The following is a 17495-nucleotide window of genomic DNA, read 5'->3' on the forward strand; positions in this document are numbered from 1 at the left end:
GGTTCTCATCAATACGGTACATTTTGAGAGAGTGTCAATTTAGTTCAGACTTCAGATACATTTTCTTTATGTTTTTTTTGTTGTTTTGTTCATGAGTTTGCTTTGCTAAATGCATGATCTGTTAATTTGTTGATTATGAGGAAAAAAGAGAATTGGTATAATTATTTAAGAAATCGTGTTTTTTCATTTGGACACCTTACAAATAAATATGATTTATGTTTTGTACTAGCAAAATCATATATATGTAACTATGTAAGTATTTTGATTTATGTTTTGTAATCTAAATTGTGGTGACTAATAACCCATTTGACCCGTCTTATTTGCATAAATATCTTTGTTTGTTAAGTTGATTGTTCTGGTTGTTCAGCGTGTGTGGTATACGTCGATGCCAAATGTTTGCAATTATTTATATTATATTATTTTTTTGTACCTCTAAATTTTTTACCTCGTCTTTGTAATATAGTAGTGTAGAGTAGGGGTGTGTTTTTTAACCGTACCCGAATAACTAATTCTATCCGAAGCGACCCGAGACCCAAATAACCTAACCCGAATTCACCCGAACCGATTAAACTGCTAATCCGAACCCGAGATAAAATATTCGGTTGGTATTTGGGTTGAAATACCCAAATTCGGGTTGACCCAAATAACCCAAAGAATAATACATCGATGCATGTATCCATAATTTTTATATGGTAGTTTAACGATGAAGTAACAGAGTGACCTTATTTATTCTTGTCTGGTTGTTTTCAAGACTCCAATTAATATTGGATCTATCACATTCTAACGAATAAATTACCATAAAGCCTGTTGAAAATGTATCCTCAATTCAAAAATTTTAATAGTATAAGTATTTAAACCAATATGTATTGAACATGATTTCTTCAATCTACACAAGTATTGATCCACATGCTACAACACTCCTTTATCCCGTCTAATGCATGTTTATATGATAAATTTTATGTTTTGCTAAATAATATATGTTATCGTTGAATATTGTTGTATATTATGGTTTTATGACGGCTTGAAATATGGTTTTTTTAATTTATGATATTGTTAAACGTGGATATATTTTTTTAATTTGTTAAACTCGAAACCCGACCCGTTTAACCAGAAACCCAGACAAATCAAACTTATTTGGCTCGGTTTCTTGAGTCAGTTTGTTTTGAACTCAAACCCGAACAACCCGAAACCTGAAGAACACCCCTAGTGTAGAGGTGAAAAAAAAACTCAAACCCGGAACCGAACTCGAAAAAAATACCCAGAACCGGTTTTTTTATGTCCGGGTTTTTAATACATGAACCTACCCGTAGGGTACGAATATGGTATGCATTTTAGTTGCAAAACTCGTGCCTGGAACCGGACCCGATTTATACCCGAAAACCTAAACCGGTTCCATACCCGAAACCGGGTTTTCTCAATACCTGAAAAATACCAAAAAATACTCCTAATAAATGCATCCCCTTAAAAAATTCGATCTATACCTGAAAAGAGCTTGAAAACCCCCAAAATTAAGGTTTTTCCAAAACCCGAAAATAGGACATTCAAATACCCGGATCCATACCTGAACCTGATGTCTATGGTATGGTTTTTAGAGACAATACCCAGACTCAAACCCGTTCCAAGTCTTGCCAATACCCGATTTTTCAGTACAACAGTAGGGATGAGCATGGGATGTACCGGTACCGATCCCGATTTTCCCGATCCCGAAAATTGGAAATTCTTGGTACCGGTACCGGTACCGAAATATTCGGTTCGGTACCGGTACGGTACCGGGATAGTACCGGTACCGAGGGTAAAAAATCGGGAAATACCGGTACCGTACCGATCCCCGATCCCGAAACTTAAAACTTTGGTACCGATTCGGTACCGACGGTACCAAATCAGTACCGATTTCCGGTACCCATTTCCTCATCCCTAAACCAAGTTCCATGCGAAAAAAAAGGTATTTGAAAACCTTTATTTTTGCACCTCTATATCTTAAGAAAGATCTCAAGATATGAAAGGCTGTCCGGTGTGGATCTCGCATTGCCGCTCAAAGGCTGACGTGGCAAGCGGTGTCGACGGCAAACACCACCCCGGTGTGGTCGGCACCATCCAACGGCAAAGTTCTTGACATTTCACCGATCATTTCACCGTTGAAAAGCTTGTTGCTGCTTCTTTTTTTTTATAAACTAAAGAACAAAGGTCGTGGGATTAATGAGTTGCAAGAGTCAAATGATTGCTTGAAAAAAAGAAGGAGAAGAGGGGTTGCAGCGAAGAAGAAGAACAACAAGATGAGTGGGGGGTGGGGGTGGGGGTGGGGGTTTGAGAAGATGGGTCAGGTATAGGTGATAGTATAATTTATATTATTATATCCATTTATATTAATACTATAGGTTATTTTATATTTTGTTTTAAATGTATATTTTTTTAATTTATTTTTATTAAACGTATTGTAGGGTGTTCAAATATATCAGATATTTAGTTTTTTAGTTATATTAGTAACTATAAAAAATAAAATAAAATAAAATTAACTCTAATTATATTAAATTAGTCTTAGTTATAGAAATATTATTATTTTATTTGAAAAATGGATAAGTGGTAAATTGGTAACCATTTTTAAAATATTGAGAAAGAGAGTGGAGTGAATTGAGATGTGATGTGGCGGCGACGTGACACTGTAAAACAAGAAGTAAAATGTCTGATAACATTCCTTTGGAAATACAAGTGGAAGTCATTTGAAATCGTTGCTTCAGTTCAGAATCCATAAACCTTAGCTCGCCGTTTCCATCCTTAATCCCAAAATCAAAATCAAAATCAAAATGTCTGATAACATTCCTTTGGAAATACAAGTGGAAGTCATTTGAAATCGTTGCTTCAGTTCAGAACCGTTTCAAAACAATGGAAGTCGGTCATCGACAGCTCTCGCTTTATCACCAGTCACGGCGTCAACCAAACTCAGTCGCATCTTCTACTGCTAGCATTCGGAATTGACTTTGAAGATAAGTTTGTTTCCATTGTTGATGATGATGTTACTCTCTCCCACCACCACAAGCTTTCTCCACCTATTAACATCCCAATATTCCGTGCGGCCATGCTCGGTTGCTGTCGCGGATTGGTGTGTTTGTCAGCTTTTGATCCACAGAGTCAAAAGGATCTTGTTTTTGTTTGGAACCCATCAATTAGGAAGTGTGTCGGTATCACAATACCGAGTAAATCATATTCGTATGAACTTGGTTTTGGGGTTTGTCCTATAACTAATGACCCTAAGCTCGTCAGGCTTACATCTGAAACGGACACCGATCACAAGGCTGCTGATGTTTTCGCATTGAGTTCCGGGGTTTGGAGAAGTGTACCCATGAATCTGCATTGGCCTTGTAAAGAAATGCACTTTTCACCTTACCATGTAGTTATTGATACGGTTATTCATTGGGTTGCTTATGACAGGATAACTGACTCTCATCATGTAATTGTATCATTCGATTTGTCAACGGAAGAATTTGAAGAGGTGGATCTTAGTTTAGCTTTACCACACCCTATAATTTTATCCATCTCTAAGCTTAATGGTTCTCTTGTTGTGCTTGATCTCAATCCGGGTGCGATGGTTTGTGATGTGTGGATGATGATAAAAAATGGCGGTTCAAAATCTTCGTTTACAAAACTATTTACTGTTAGTTTTAATCCAACACCCGAGACAATGTGTTATCGGATAATTGGATTTAGGAAGAATGGCGAGCCGATGGTGGGACACATGCGTCAGCTTGATGAAGTAATTCAAACAACACTTGAAGTTTGTGATACAAACTCTAAACAGTTAAATGAGGTTGAGACGGGTATATCTTGTAGAACGTCTTTTTCAATGGCATCCTACACAGAATCACTACTTCTGCTTAATCACTCTGATTCAATCATTCACTCATAGACGATGGTGGACCTATAGCGTCATGATATATGTTGGGGTAATTGGTATTTTCATCTATATATGATGTGGTTTCCTCCTGGTATTTGTTAGTTGCTAATATTTTGTTGATGTTTTAAAGAATGCGTCTTTTTTTTTCTCTTAAGGATACATCTCATAACATTTCTTGTATGCATGTTAAGATATATGTTGCTTTATATCCAATTATTTTCTAGCATGGTATCTTTGTGGTTGGGTTGATTGGTTTTAGCCTTTTTCAAGTAATCTTGTTACTATGATAGGGTTTTGAGTGTTAGTGTCACTTTTTATATGTCGCTATGTAAGTGTAGATAGATGTGCCATTGTGCTCGGTTATATTCACCAGTATAACGGAGTTATTATATCGTGATACCCCTTGAAAACGCCAATATGTATATAAGTTTTTGATAATATCATATAGTCTTTTTAAAAATTGAAGTATACTATAGATACTTGAGATAAAAAAACATGGTTAATACTATATTTTTTTAGTTTTAAAACTAACATTTGACCGCTATATTTCCTTTAAATATGCAGAACATATAGTGCAATCAGGTTAGTTCATGAAGAGCATCACACATATCATTCAAACTCCAAACCATCTACATTGTAACAACAGATAATGGTGTATATTTAAGATATGCACATTTAGTTTAATTTGCATGTGTTTTCATGTTTGCTAGTTGTGATTGCTTCGTCTCTGAACTGGTTTTGCTAGCCATGGCAATTTCTGTATCCTAAACTCGTATTAGTTTGATTCGCGGGTTGAATCGGTGGTGACTTCTGTATCCCAATTCATTCGTTGATTATCTCATTGTTATTTTGTATTTTAATCTTCAAAACCGGTTATCCTGATCTGATTCCTATCAGGTAATCCCTAAATTAAAATAAAGACCCGGCACAACTCTAATTGTCCAGTCAACATGTAGGCATATTAAAATCCAAATGCAATTACAAATTACCATGTCCATAAGTTTGACATAACTATCAAATGAACTAGTAAATCGTACATGCGCGTTGCGGAGGGCCGAGTAGTGTGGTTCAATAGCGGAGGGCCGAGTAGCGTCAATAGATTATCAGATGATACAATTTCTCTCACTACAAAAATCATAATGTTAATCAAAAAAAAAAACTTAAAAGTAAGCTTACTGACACAGTAAACTAAATGCAGGTCGTTTTGCCTAAAGCAGAATGCTTCGACCCAAACTCGACTTACTCTAACCCATATTGAGAAATTATCCCAACTTGGCACGCTTGTATTGACACCTCTAGATCAAACCCATGATCACAGCAACATAAATAGAGCTGAGAAGGATTATACCTTCAATAACTCTTGGGCATCTGAGACTTAACGCATACTATAAAGCAGATCCAAGGAGCGTCTACTGATACCGCATTTTTTATTCATTCTAAGATTATTTAATAAAAATGATTGTTGATTAACATCAATCAAAATTCACTTTATATCAGCTTATAAATATCCCATGCAGCATAAGCTGTCAACATTTTGTGGAAGGAAAAGTCAAGCTTAGCTCAATGACTCTCGCACAGTCGCAAACCCGATGTGAATATAGAAAACAGGCCCCTAAATATAAAATTATTTTCTTATATGAACAAGAAAATGACTTGTAATTGATCTTTTATTTTAAAAGGCAAATATGTTTTATTCTTTAAATTAGTCAAAACTAAATAGGCGTTTAAAATTACAATTTTTGTCCTTTTAAATTATCTAAATTATGGAATGGGTCCTTTTTAAAAATGAGTTTCAGTCTCTATCATTTATGTGCATGTTTGGCTCGGTTTTAATCATTTACACTAACGGTGATCCAAGAACTCAGTTAAGTTTGGCATGTGCCAAACATGTGAGGGCAAATAGGTGATTTCCAACCTTTATTATTATTATTATAAAAAACTAAATACTATATTTTAGGTTGAGGGCCCATCATTTTTCATCTTCTTCATCTAGATATAATCAAATCAGATCATCTTCATCCTCACCCACCACAAGAGCCACTACTCCACTACCATACTGACCACCATAGCTACCACCGCTTACACCGCCACTCCGACACCATCTTCATCAAAAGTTCAAAACCCGTTCTGTTTTCTTTTACCCTTTAACCATAAACCACGACCACCATCACTAGCTGCTGTCGTTAACAAAAAATTGCAGCCGCGACAACTCCTCACCAGCCCACCCCTTCATATTTAAACCACCAAACCTTTGACCACCGTATCCCGACCATAGCCACCAATTCGTTGAACCCCTCAAAACTTAATATCGACCACAAACTTCTTTGAAAATCTTCTATGAAGTTGATGACATCATTTCAAAATCTGAAATGAAGTGAGGGGTATACCGCAATCGGGTGGAGAAATGGAAGAATGAATTAACCAACAATGATGTGGTGGTCGGAACCGTAAACTCCCCACCCCCTCATTAATTTAATTAGAAGCCCAATTTCAAGTTGCCAGCTACACCATCGACGCTCGCCAAATCCGCCGGACTACGATGTTGTGGGATGGCTGTAGTTGACGATGATGAGGCAATGGAATGATTGGCCATGGAATATAAGTGGGAGATGGTGGAAAGGGGCGATTGAATTGGGTTTATTGACGAAAGATTTGGGTATTTAGGGTTAGGGTTTACAAAAGGGGAGTGGTAGTGGTTGTGATGAGGTTGAGGTTGAGGTTGAGGTTGTTGACAGTGTTTCCGATTGAGAATACGATTGTTATTCAGGTGGGGTGGTGAAAGGCAGAGCGGTGGTGGTAGTTCCGATGACGTGGGTGATGAACTGATGATAGAGAAGATAAAGGGGTGTTACCTCCTTAAGGATTCACAGGTTTAAATAGTGTTTGGATAATATAACTGGTTAAACATTTTAAAGAAGGAAAAATGAGTTTTTATAAGTTAAAATTTTGTAACTTATGTAAAACTAAATAAGGAATCCCAAACATGCCCAAAATGTTTTTATTTTTGTTATTGTTAATAGATTTTTAAATAATAGTTGAAATGACCAAAATGCCCTCATGTGCATTGCGTATGAGTAGGCTTAACAGAGAAAGTGGATGGTCGTTAGTGTAAAGGACTAAAACCGAGCCAAACATACAAATAAAGGATAGAGACTGAAACTCATTTTCAAAAATGACCTATTCTATAATTTAGCTAGTTCAAAAGAACAAAAATTATATTTTTTTTCTTTTACAAATTTTTAATTGAGTTTGAAATTCAACTATACACTTATGTTTATAAATTTTATGTATATAATAAAATCTTAATATAAAGAAAGAATTCAACTAGGTGTAGTACTATGATCTCAAAAAGAAGAGAAGAGGAACTTTTGGTGTTGTGAATCATGTAGTAGCTCAAAAAAAAAAAAAAAAAAAACTGCAGCGATTTGAACTTGCATCCATGCGTCCAACATTACATAAACAAAGATGCCAACCATCTTAACTACTAGATAATTTTGGTATTGTATGTTTTTCTGAATTTTCGATAGAACATAAGATTTGAAGGTCGTGAAGCAATATTTTTCAGGAAAATACATAATAGAATAATAATCAAGTTTTAGAAGTGTTCTAATTGGGTCACTAATGCATATTTTTTCTGAATTGAGTAACTAAATCTTTAAATAGAGTCTCATCGATTTTTTGTGCGTCAAGAAATAAATGTGGGGGTCGGAATTTGCAATATGTGTAGTTAAACTTAGAAAATTTTAAAAAACATTAATTATATTAAAATTCAAAAATCAAAAATAAATTTCATGTCGCTACTCAATGTCAATATAAAAAATGATAAAAAGATTTCCTATGTGAAACAAAAAACAAAAAGGCCAAAAAAAACATGTTAAAACCTTTAATTTAATAAAGGAATATTGGATTATAATAATCCATATTAAATTGGATTGGCCGATAATAATTCCTATTCGTTTTATCGCCACTTGCGGTCCCAAATTCAAAAAAGTTGGCCCCCAATGGTCCCCCGTTAAAAATGACTTAACGGCGTTATAGTTTTTCCTGAATTTCAAACCAATGTTTTAGGGCTTTTGATCGTTAGGAGGATACAAGTCGATTAGTGTAAAACTTAGCTCGAAACAATAATCAAAACGACTTGATTTTGGTTAAGTGTAAGTTCAAACACCCGAATTGAAGCATTGTTTCGTCATTTTGAAGCACTATTTCAAACTAAGTTTTACACCAATCGACTCGTATCCTCCTAACGATTAAAAGCCCTAGAACATTGGTTTGAAATTCAGGAAAAACTATAACGCCGTTAAGTCAATTTTAACAGGGGACCATTGGGGGCCAACTTTTTTGAATTGAGACCGTCAGTGGCGATAAAACGAATAGGGATTATTATCGGCCAATACCATCTAATAGGGATTATTAAAATCCAATATTCCTTTAATAAAATATGAAAGTTGAGTGACTTAATTAGAACACATTTTAAAGTTGAATTACCTAATTAGAACACTTTTAAAACTTGATTAACTATTATATGAAATTTCCACAAATAACCCTAATCTCTTTGGACATGCTTAATGTTTATAGATGGTGGTGGTTTGATTAACGTGTCAGCGTGTATTCAAATAGCCTTAATCTATTTTGTACTTGAAAAAGTCCGTATGTAAAATGTTTGCATATATTTAATTAGGAATGTTGAATCAATTCGTATGCTTATCTTCTTTTTATTTGTTTTTGAAAGGTAAATGAAAATTTGTTGATTCTTAAAAGTGTATTTTGTTATAGTAGGTAATCTGTTGTCGATTTAACATAAATTCATTATAAATTCTTTTCTTTTATTTATTTATAAATTATATAAATCTAAATCTTGGCTTTAAAAAATCTTGTTGAAGGAAGCGATGATTTACCGCCGAAGACTTTCATGACTCTCCGACCATCATAAATGGTTATTACTTTCATGCCCTTCTCCACCATTAAAATTTAATATCAATACATTAGATTCCTTCTCATCATTCTCATTTTTGTTGTATTTTGTATTTTAACCTTACCCTTAATTGCCAAAAGAAATTCCTAAACTTTTTACTAATATATTTCTATAATTAAATAATCTGAAATCAAAAAGAAAATTTGTGATTGGTTGGAATCTTTTCTCGCACTTCTCACACTAAGAAACACTACTGAAATGAACTTAATCATATATATATATATATATATATATATATGTTTAAGTTCATGCGAGAAGTCATGTTATTGTAAGAAGTGTAAGAAATTATTTCAACCAATCAATTTTTTTCTTTTATTTTTCTCATTTAAATAAATTCAAGGGCATAGTGGTAAAATTTGAACTATCTTAATTTGGTAACTATTAAGTTATTGAAAGTTTCACTTTATTCAAAATTATTAATTTAGTTATGTGTTTATTTAATTTAAGAAACATAAGAATTATTTTTTGTCCGATTCTACTATTCACGTTAAACTTTAACTTTTTTTTATTTTTTTATTTATAATTAATTATTCATCATTATATCTTCATCCAACAATAAATTCATCAAATATATATGATCATTAAATTTGTAAAATATTTAGAAACGATTAAATGAAACAAAAAAAAGACAAATATATGCTTAACTAGTATTTTTAACAGGAAAAATAAGCAATACTTATCTCCTAAACCACAATCCCAATTTATTTCCCCCCAAAATGTCTCCGTATATGTCCTTTACAACAAAGCATGACATTATTCATACACTTTAACATGATATCCTACATGTCCAACAAACTAATCAACGATCTTGATTATTAACACGACATCCTACACAACAAATAAGCTTCCTTTCACATTAAAAGTTATAAATCATTCGTACATAGTTTTATATTTACTACCTACACAACAAAGTAAACAATCTACACACACATGATGTCATAAATAATATAATGATATATCATATATAAGATAAATAATAATTGCCCAAGTATAATTATGTTTAATACCTACACAGTTGGCTTACACATTTGTTTAGGATTATTGGTTTTATTAAAATTTGTGTAGGGTCATTAACTTTAATAATTTTTACATTCACTCAAACTACAAAAGCATTAAAATTAATTCTTTCCAACAATGTAGAACATTTTTATTACTGAACTGAAAAATGCACAAAAGGTAAAATGTTTCGTACACAATTCACATATAGACATACACACAGTGTAGGTTTAAAGTACATATGTGTAGTTTAGAAATTTCATAAAACTAAAAAATCTGTATACTTTGGAAATTCCATGAGTGCATCTGGAGAAAATAAAATTATCTAAAATCAATTTTAAAACTTTTTTTCAATAATCTACTGAATTTTTCAATTATTTGAATTTTGAAATCAAGCTACTCAAAGAACTAGATTATTCTTTATCTTTAATTTTGTATGTTTGAAGTAAATAATATTAAGGATAAATAGAAATTCATGAAGATGCTTGAATGTATAATTTAATTTTCATATAATTTCGGCAGAAGATATCTAGAAGAAGTTGAAGCATGTAACTAATTGTGTACTTTCATATCATAAATTATCTACACAAGACTAATATACCCTTTTAATATAAATTAGTAAACACTCTACTTTCAGTTTCTTACAAGTTTGCCATCGTTATTATAGACCACTGATTAGACAAATTAATGGTCCAAATTCATTTCTCACACTTCTCGCAATAAAACGACTTCTCTCTTGAACCATCTCCTATATATAGGGGTGTGCATGGGTCGGTTTGGGGCGGTTTTTTGCCAAACCCTTAACCGATCCGTCATGGCGGTTGCTGTTAATCGGTTTTAACGGTTATAGCGGGTCGGTTATGGGTCGGTTAACCGTGACAAAAATAAACAATCCTTCCATATGATTGCGAGCACTGAATAGTCGCTAACTATATTGTGAAATTCAAATATATGTTCTTTTTTTACTGCAATTTATGGAATATACATATCTAATTGACATATTAAATATTTGAAATGACAATTTGGATGGAAATTCAGAACGACAATTATGAAACATTGGAATGAATATGGTAACCAATATCACCAATATTATTGGCCTAAATGCTAGTTGGTGTGGAGAATTTTTAATATGTAACGGCAATAAGTGTAAAATCCTACTCATGCACTAATTCTAATTTCCAAACCCTTATTTCTCGATTACTAGTTACATAAATGGGGCGGTTCGGTTATGGCGGGTTTGGAAATAACATTAACCAAAACCGACCCACTTTTGACGGTTTTCAAAAATTCATTAAACTGACCCACTGGTTATATCGGTTAAAATCGGTTCGGTTATGTCGGTTATGGTTCGGTTTGCGGTTATGACGGTTAATTTGCTCACCCCTACCTATATATATATAATATATATATATATATATATTTTTTGATTTACCACATGCATGAAAAAGTTTAAACTGAAACTACAATACACATTTTTAAATGCTAAAACTTTTTATTATTTATTAATGTTAATAAGGGGGCTAATATGATTGTTAGACGGATAAATAAAGTTTTAATTCAAAGGTGGAGATGAGGTAATTAATTTATACGACTAAATACTGAATTCTAATTAATATTGATTCAAGTCAACTGTAGTTAAAAACTTAGAAAAGAAATCATAAATTCAAGGAGAGAAAGCAAGTCATTCGCTATGAAAATAGATATTAACGGACCAAGGTGTTGAAAAAAATACACTTTTTGATTGAGATGAGACACTAAAAGACTTCGTACTAAATAAAAAATATATATATATTTTAAATTCAAATGTCACATGTGAAAATAAATAAATAGGTTCTCTCCTCTTCTAAAAGTAAAATAAAGATTATCAGTAACCCATCAACGATACAAATAACTGACGATTTCTGCAAATCGTATATATTTAGAAAATCTGAGAATCGTAAAACACTTTCAGATCAAAATTATTTGTAGTTCTCAAATATTTTGACCGGATAAAACTCAGATTTGTGAGCAAGAATCAAGTATGGAATTGAGAGAGTTATTATGAACCAAAATTCTCTTCGTATGACCAAGATAACGTTATATTAGGGTTTCTTTCAGGGACAATGATAACTGTTTTGCAGTTATAATAAAACTGAAAATACGCTCATGTCATTTCATTAAACTTTGTAACGAAAATTAATTAATTTTCTGATACGTTTTTAATAAAGCAACATATGTCCAAAATAAAAATATTTCCAAGCTGACCTGGCAGTTCGACCCCAGTCAGGCCTGCTAGGGGCTGCCGTCCCTTGGACCCTGCTACTAGGGGCGTCGACCCCGGACCCCTGCCAAGAGGGTGTTGCCTCCTTGGAACCCCTATGACTTAAGACTCCCCCTATGTACCAATTATAATAAGATGAAATAAGTGTGTACCCTGCAACAACTTATTTAAATTCATATTACAGTTAATTTGATCAACAAGTTAATCCTTAATTACACTAAATTACTAACAATAACTGGGAAAAAAAATCATGATAGACTAACCAGCTAAGATTAAATCTAGACACCAACTCAAATAGTAAATATGAGGTTAATGCTTATGCATGGTTGGTCGAATGGTTACCACGTGTACCACATCTAATAGTATGTGTGTATCAACTATCAAGATAGGTTATTCGTAGTGGGCGATATCGGAGGGACGATGAAGGCGATATTTGAAGGGAACACCCCCCCCCCCCTCCGGGCGACAATAGGGGCGATAGCGGGGGATGAGGTTTGGTTTGTTTTTATTATTATTATATTGTGTGATATATATATATATATATATATATATATATATATATATATATATATATATAGGGTAAAGATCCTAAGAGAACTTTGAGAACCATTTTGGATCACTAAAAACACTTTTAAAAAAATCATAAAACAAAAAATAATAAAATTTTTTAAAAAGTAAAAAAGCCAAAATTCTTATATTTCATTCCGGTTTCATTAAAAAAAATAAAAATAAATAAAAAAAAACGTTGTATTATACACATATGTATAATTTTATTTAATCTTTAGTTACGTAATATGTACAGCATCATTTATCTTAAATTATACATATGTGTACAAAAAAACATGTAAATGTACATATATTGTTAGGCCACGATTTTTATACTAAGGATCCTTTATTCTTATCTGTCTTAGGGATAGTTTATCCTTGAAATATATGACAGGATATAAAGGATCAACGATCCTCGGTATTACTTGTTTACTAATGATTGCATTTAGTATGGTGATGTGTTAGACAGGTACAACAACTTTAAGACGGACTTGCATCAACTATTCTCACAGTACATCCTATAGCTAGAATATGGATCCAGGATCCTAATTCAACATAGCTAATTATGGATGAATTCTCTAGAATATTGATGATTAAATAACAACGGCGGCTATGAGACTCATTCTTCCGCTTATCTCGCTACTGGGTGGCTATACATGGTCAAAGGTCGTGGAGCGGCTAGGTGGGAGACTTCCGAATAGATAGGAAATATTGTTATTGTTGTTATCTTATTTAAACGAGCTATGATCGAGTTAGGAAGACACATGTACTTACACACACTAGAGCAGAAATTAATACTCTCTCTACACACTAGCATACTTTGTAATCCCGATCATATTCTCCACCGCATTTGTAACCACCTTTTGCTAATTAATATACTCGACGGTGTTAGTTTTCACCGTCCGGGGGTTTTTTGTGCCGGAGACCACGATAACCATATACTCATCGACCAAAGGTTACCTTGTCGATCATTGACTAAAGTAATTCGACCAAAGATTATCTTATTAATCCATGACCGAAGTTATTTTACCAAAGATTGCCTTGATAAGTTTTGACCGAAGTAAGACTATCTTGGTTAAGGGCTTTTTCCCTCATGATCAAACCTTTGTGTTCGCCAACATTACGATTACACACTTGTCATTATCGAGTTAGCACCTTATCTCACTTAACAGATTTGGATACTTGATCCTTAGCAGATTTTTGTCCAAAACAATTTGGCGCCCACCATGGGGCAATTGGTTCTATAATCCATATTATTCTTATCATTTTCAACTTTTTCATACCCATATTACTATCAATGGCCTCTCAATCAACTTCTGCTTCATCAACCATGCCGGCTACGGTTCCTCTCTCATCAAGGACTTTGCCACCGATGCCTCCGCCAATCACGGGACTCTTCTTATCCCAGATATTCTTCCGAGATCCCAACCTTCACTCAGCAAAGAGGTAACTTCTCTGATTCTTTATCCTTTGATGCTAACCGTGGTCCCATGCAGGATACAGGTATCAACCAAGCTATGGCTAAAGAGCTGCAGAAGCTTAAGGATATGATAACCAGTGTTCCCGGAGTTATACAACCAATTCCTGAAATACCGGAGGGAAGTCACAAATTATCCAGATTCGCTTCGCCCATATGTGATGCTGAAATTTCGAAGCGGTTCCAAACTCCCAACATTAAGACATATGATGGGAGCACCAATCCTGAGGAACATGTTGCCCAATATAGGGAAAGGATGGAAATTAATCCTGTTCCTGAAAGACTCAAGGAGGCTTGCCTTTTTAAAGGATTTGGAGCCACTCTAACGGGAGCTGCACTAAAATGGGTGCTAAGTCTCCCCCCTTTCTCGGTTATATATTTCTCTCATTTAGTTAATTTGTTTAACACTCAATTTTCCCGTAGTCGGAAATTTGAGAGGTTAACCAGTGATTTATATCGTGTTATCCAGCCTAGTGATGAATCCCTTAGGGATTTCGTTACCAGGTTCGGCAAGGAAGCTCTAGAAATCCCAAACCTTGATATGACTACTGCTGTAGAAGCATTCAAGATGGGAATTTAAAAGAGCTCCCTTTTTTATGATGATTTAGTGATGACTCCTGTTGGGTTTTATACAAGATTATCAAAGTTCAAGTTAACCATATTTAACTAGAAAAACGCAACGGAAGCTTATATTTTAAAACTTGTTAATGAACATACCATTATGTTAAAACTAAAACCCGAAGCCAAGGATCAAAATTACAAGAACAAGATGCTCACAAAATGTAAATTGTACCTTCTTCTACCTTTAGAAGAACAAGTGGGTTGTTGAAGATGATGGTGGATGAATGACAAGCCTCCAAAGAAGAAGACCTCAAGAGTGTGATACCCCAAGCTATTTGTGACAACACCAAGTTGTTTTGCTAGGATTTATGAACACCAAACTAGCTCACAAAGCTCACTATTTTCTGCCCAAAGTGAGCCGTGAGTTTAGAGAGAAAAGAGAGAGGATTTTTTTGAATTTTTCAACACTTGAAAGATACCAAAAAAGACTTGAATGCATGTCTTGTTATTGGAGATTCATAAAGAGGTTATCACATGGAGCAAAAGATTTTGATTGGACCAAAACCTTCCACCCACATGGGGTGGACGGCTTCTTTCTTTTTTTTTTTTTTTTTTTTTTGTTATTTTGTTTTAACCATTTTAAAACCATCTCCATTCATTTTATAAAACTTAATTTTATAAAATGTACATGCATTTACATAATTATTTAACCAATTAAATAATTAATTTATATAAACAAATTATCCAGATAATTTATTTAAATCCTCAAGTGTGTTTGTTTAGAAAACCAATTTTCTAAACACGTAGTGTTCGGTATTCGTTTAAGTGATCAAATCATTAAAGAATACATTTGGTGTTGTCTAGCTTGTTATTGGGTATGACCCGACTTGGATCAAACACAGTTAGCCACATTAGTATAAGTATGTGTCTCGGGCATACGTAATTCCAACAATCTCCCACTTGCACGAGATACATAGAAAATTAATGCAAGTGGTGAATACTGCCTAACAACAGTTCACCACCCCTAATGTGTTTGACGAAGTGCCATTCAATAACATCATCCCTTCAAGTCCCTTACTTGATATGATTTAGGTGAATCTATCATTATATCCCTTTGTTACTAGATGTCATGTTGGATCTAAGAGACATAGGTGATCATTCTCTTTACAATTCAACTTTATCAGGCCTTAGACATCTAAACTCTCAACACATAAGAGGAAACAAATTCCATCTTGACTGTATACGCCTCTCACTATCACTTTTATACTCCACCTGAGCTCATCCTTATGTACCATCTTTTACGAATAGCGAAGGGGAGAATCAAAGTGTAATACTTGGTGAAAATCAAGACCCAATATACATCTCAGGTCTAAGGATAATATGAAATTCTCCTTTACTCAAAATTACTAATGATCAGGTCAATCGACTCCATGTAGTAATATTGAGAGCGGGTCAGTCCAATATTTGTATCCCACAAATATCTATGAACCTTGGCAGCATACCTATGTTCTATATTCATTCCTTATGAATATCCACCAATCCTAGTTCATAATAGTCTTGCTTCATATTTGTTCCCACAAATGTGATCGACTACGGACTTTTAGAATAAGATAACTTATTCATGGATTAAACATGCAAAATTAGAATTTAACTCAAGATTCCATAATCATATAAAAGAGTTAAATTACAAAAGTCTTTTAAACTTTAATACAAAATAGATCAAATCCAATTACTAGAATATCGAAGTCCTAAGCCACTCGCATGACGCTCATGTTTCGGTCTTTCTAGGAGCTTCGTGAATGGATCCGCAAGATTTTGATCAGTTCCAACTTTGCGAATACATATCTTTCCCTTTTCAACTTCATCCCTTATGTAGTTGAATCTCCGCTCTATGTGCCTTGTCTTTTGGTGCGAACGAGGTTCCTTGATTTGTGCAATCGCACCCTCGTTGTCACAAAAGATTTCTAGAGGGTCTTGAATGGAAGAGACCACCCCTAGATCAGTAATGAATTTCTTCAACCATGCAGCTTCCTGAGCTGCCAATGAAGCGGCGATGTATTCTGATTCTGTAGTGGACAATGCTACCACTTCCTGTTTTGAGCTCTTCCAAGAGACAGCTCCTCCATTAAGAGTGAACACATACCCAGATTGTGATCGAGAATCATCTCGATCAGTTTGGAAGCTCGCATCCGTGTAACCTTTTATGGCGAGTTCCTCCTCACCAGATCCATATATCAGAAACATATCCTTAGTTCTCCTAAGGTATTTCAATATGTTCTTAACAGCCATCCAATGACTGTTTCCTGGATTCTGTTGATATCTGCTTGTCATGCTCAAAGCGCATGACACATCCGGTCTAGTACATATCATCGCATACATGATGGATCCTATAGCAGAAGCATATGGGATTTGTTTCATTGTCTCTTGCTCACCCTTTGAGCTTGGGCATTGAGCTGAACTCAATATGGTCCCTCTTTGAATAGGTACAAAACCTTTCTTGGAGTTTTCCATCTTGAACCTTTTCAAGATCTTATCAATGTATGTACTTTGGTTCAAACCTATCAAGCGCCTTGACCTATCCCTATAGATCTTTATTCCCAAAATATAGGCAGCTTCACCAAGATCCTTGATGGAAAATCTACTTCCAAGCCAAGCCTTAACGCTTTCCATGGTTGGAATGTCATTTCCAAATAGTAGAATGTCATCGACATACAATACTAAGAAGGTAATTATACTCCCACTAGCTTTCTTATACACACAAGCCTCATCAGCATTCTTGATGAATCCAAAA

At 34.2% G+C, this 17495-nt stretch overlaps 1 protein-coding gene across 1 annotated transcript; it reads left to right on the forward strand.

Annotated features, from left to right (window-relative positions):
- Positions 1-2569: 2569 nt before the first annotated feature.
- Positions 2570-4298, forward strand: LOC143634730 (F-box protein At1g11270-like). Its single transcript, XM_077102741.1, has 2 exons — positions 2570-2580; positions 2833-4298. Exons 1-2 carry the CDS (start codon positions 2570-2572, stop codon positions 3899-3901), a joined length of 1080 nt encoding a protein of 359 aa, XP_076958856.1. The 3' UTR covers positions 3902-4298.
- The last annotated feature ends 13197 nt before the right edge of the window (positions 4299-17495 follow it).

The sequence above is a fragment of the Bidens hawaiensis genome, unplaced genomic scaffold (assembly GCF_021521415.1).
Source record: "Bidens hawaiensis isolate Kalapana, Puna unplaced genomic scaffold, B.hawaiensis_p1.1 tig00007231_1, whole genome shotgun sequence".
Classification (NCBI taxonomy): domain Eukaryota; kingdom Viridiplantae; phylum Streptophyta; class Magnoliopsida; order Asterales; family Asteraceae; genus Bidens; species Bidens hawaiensis.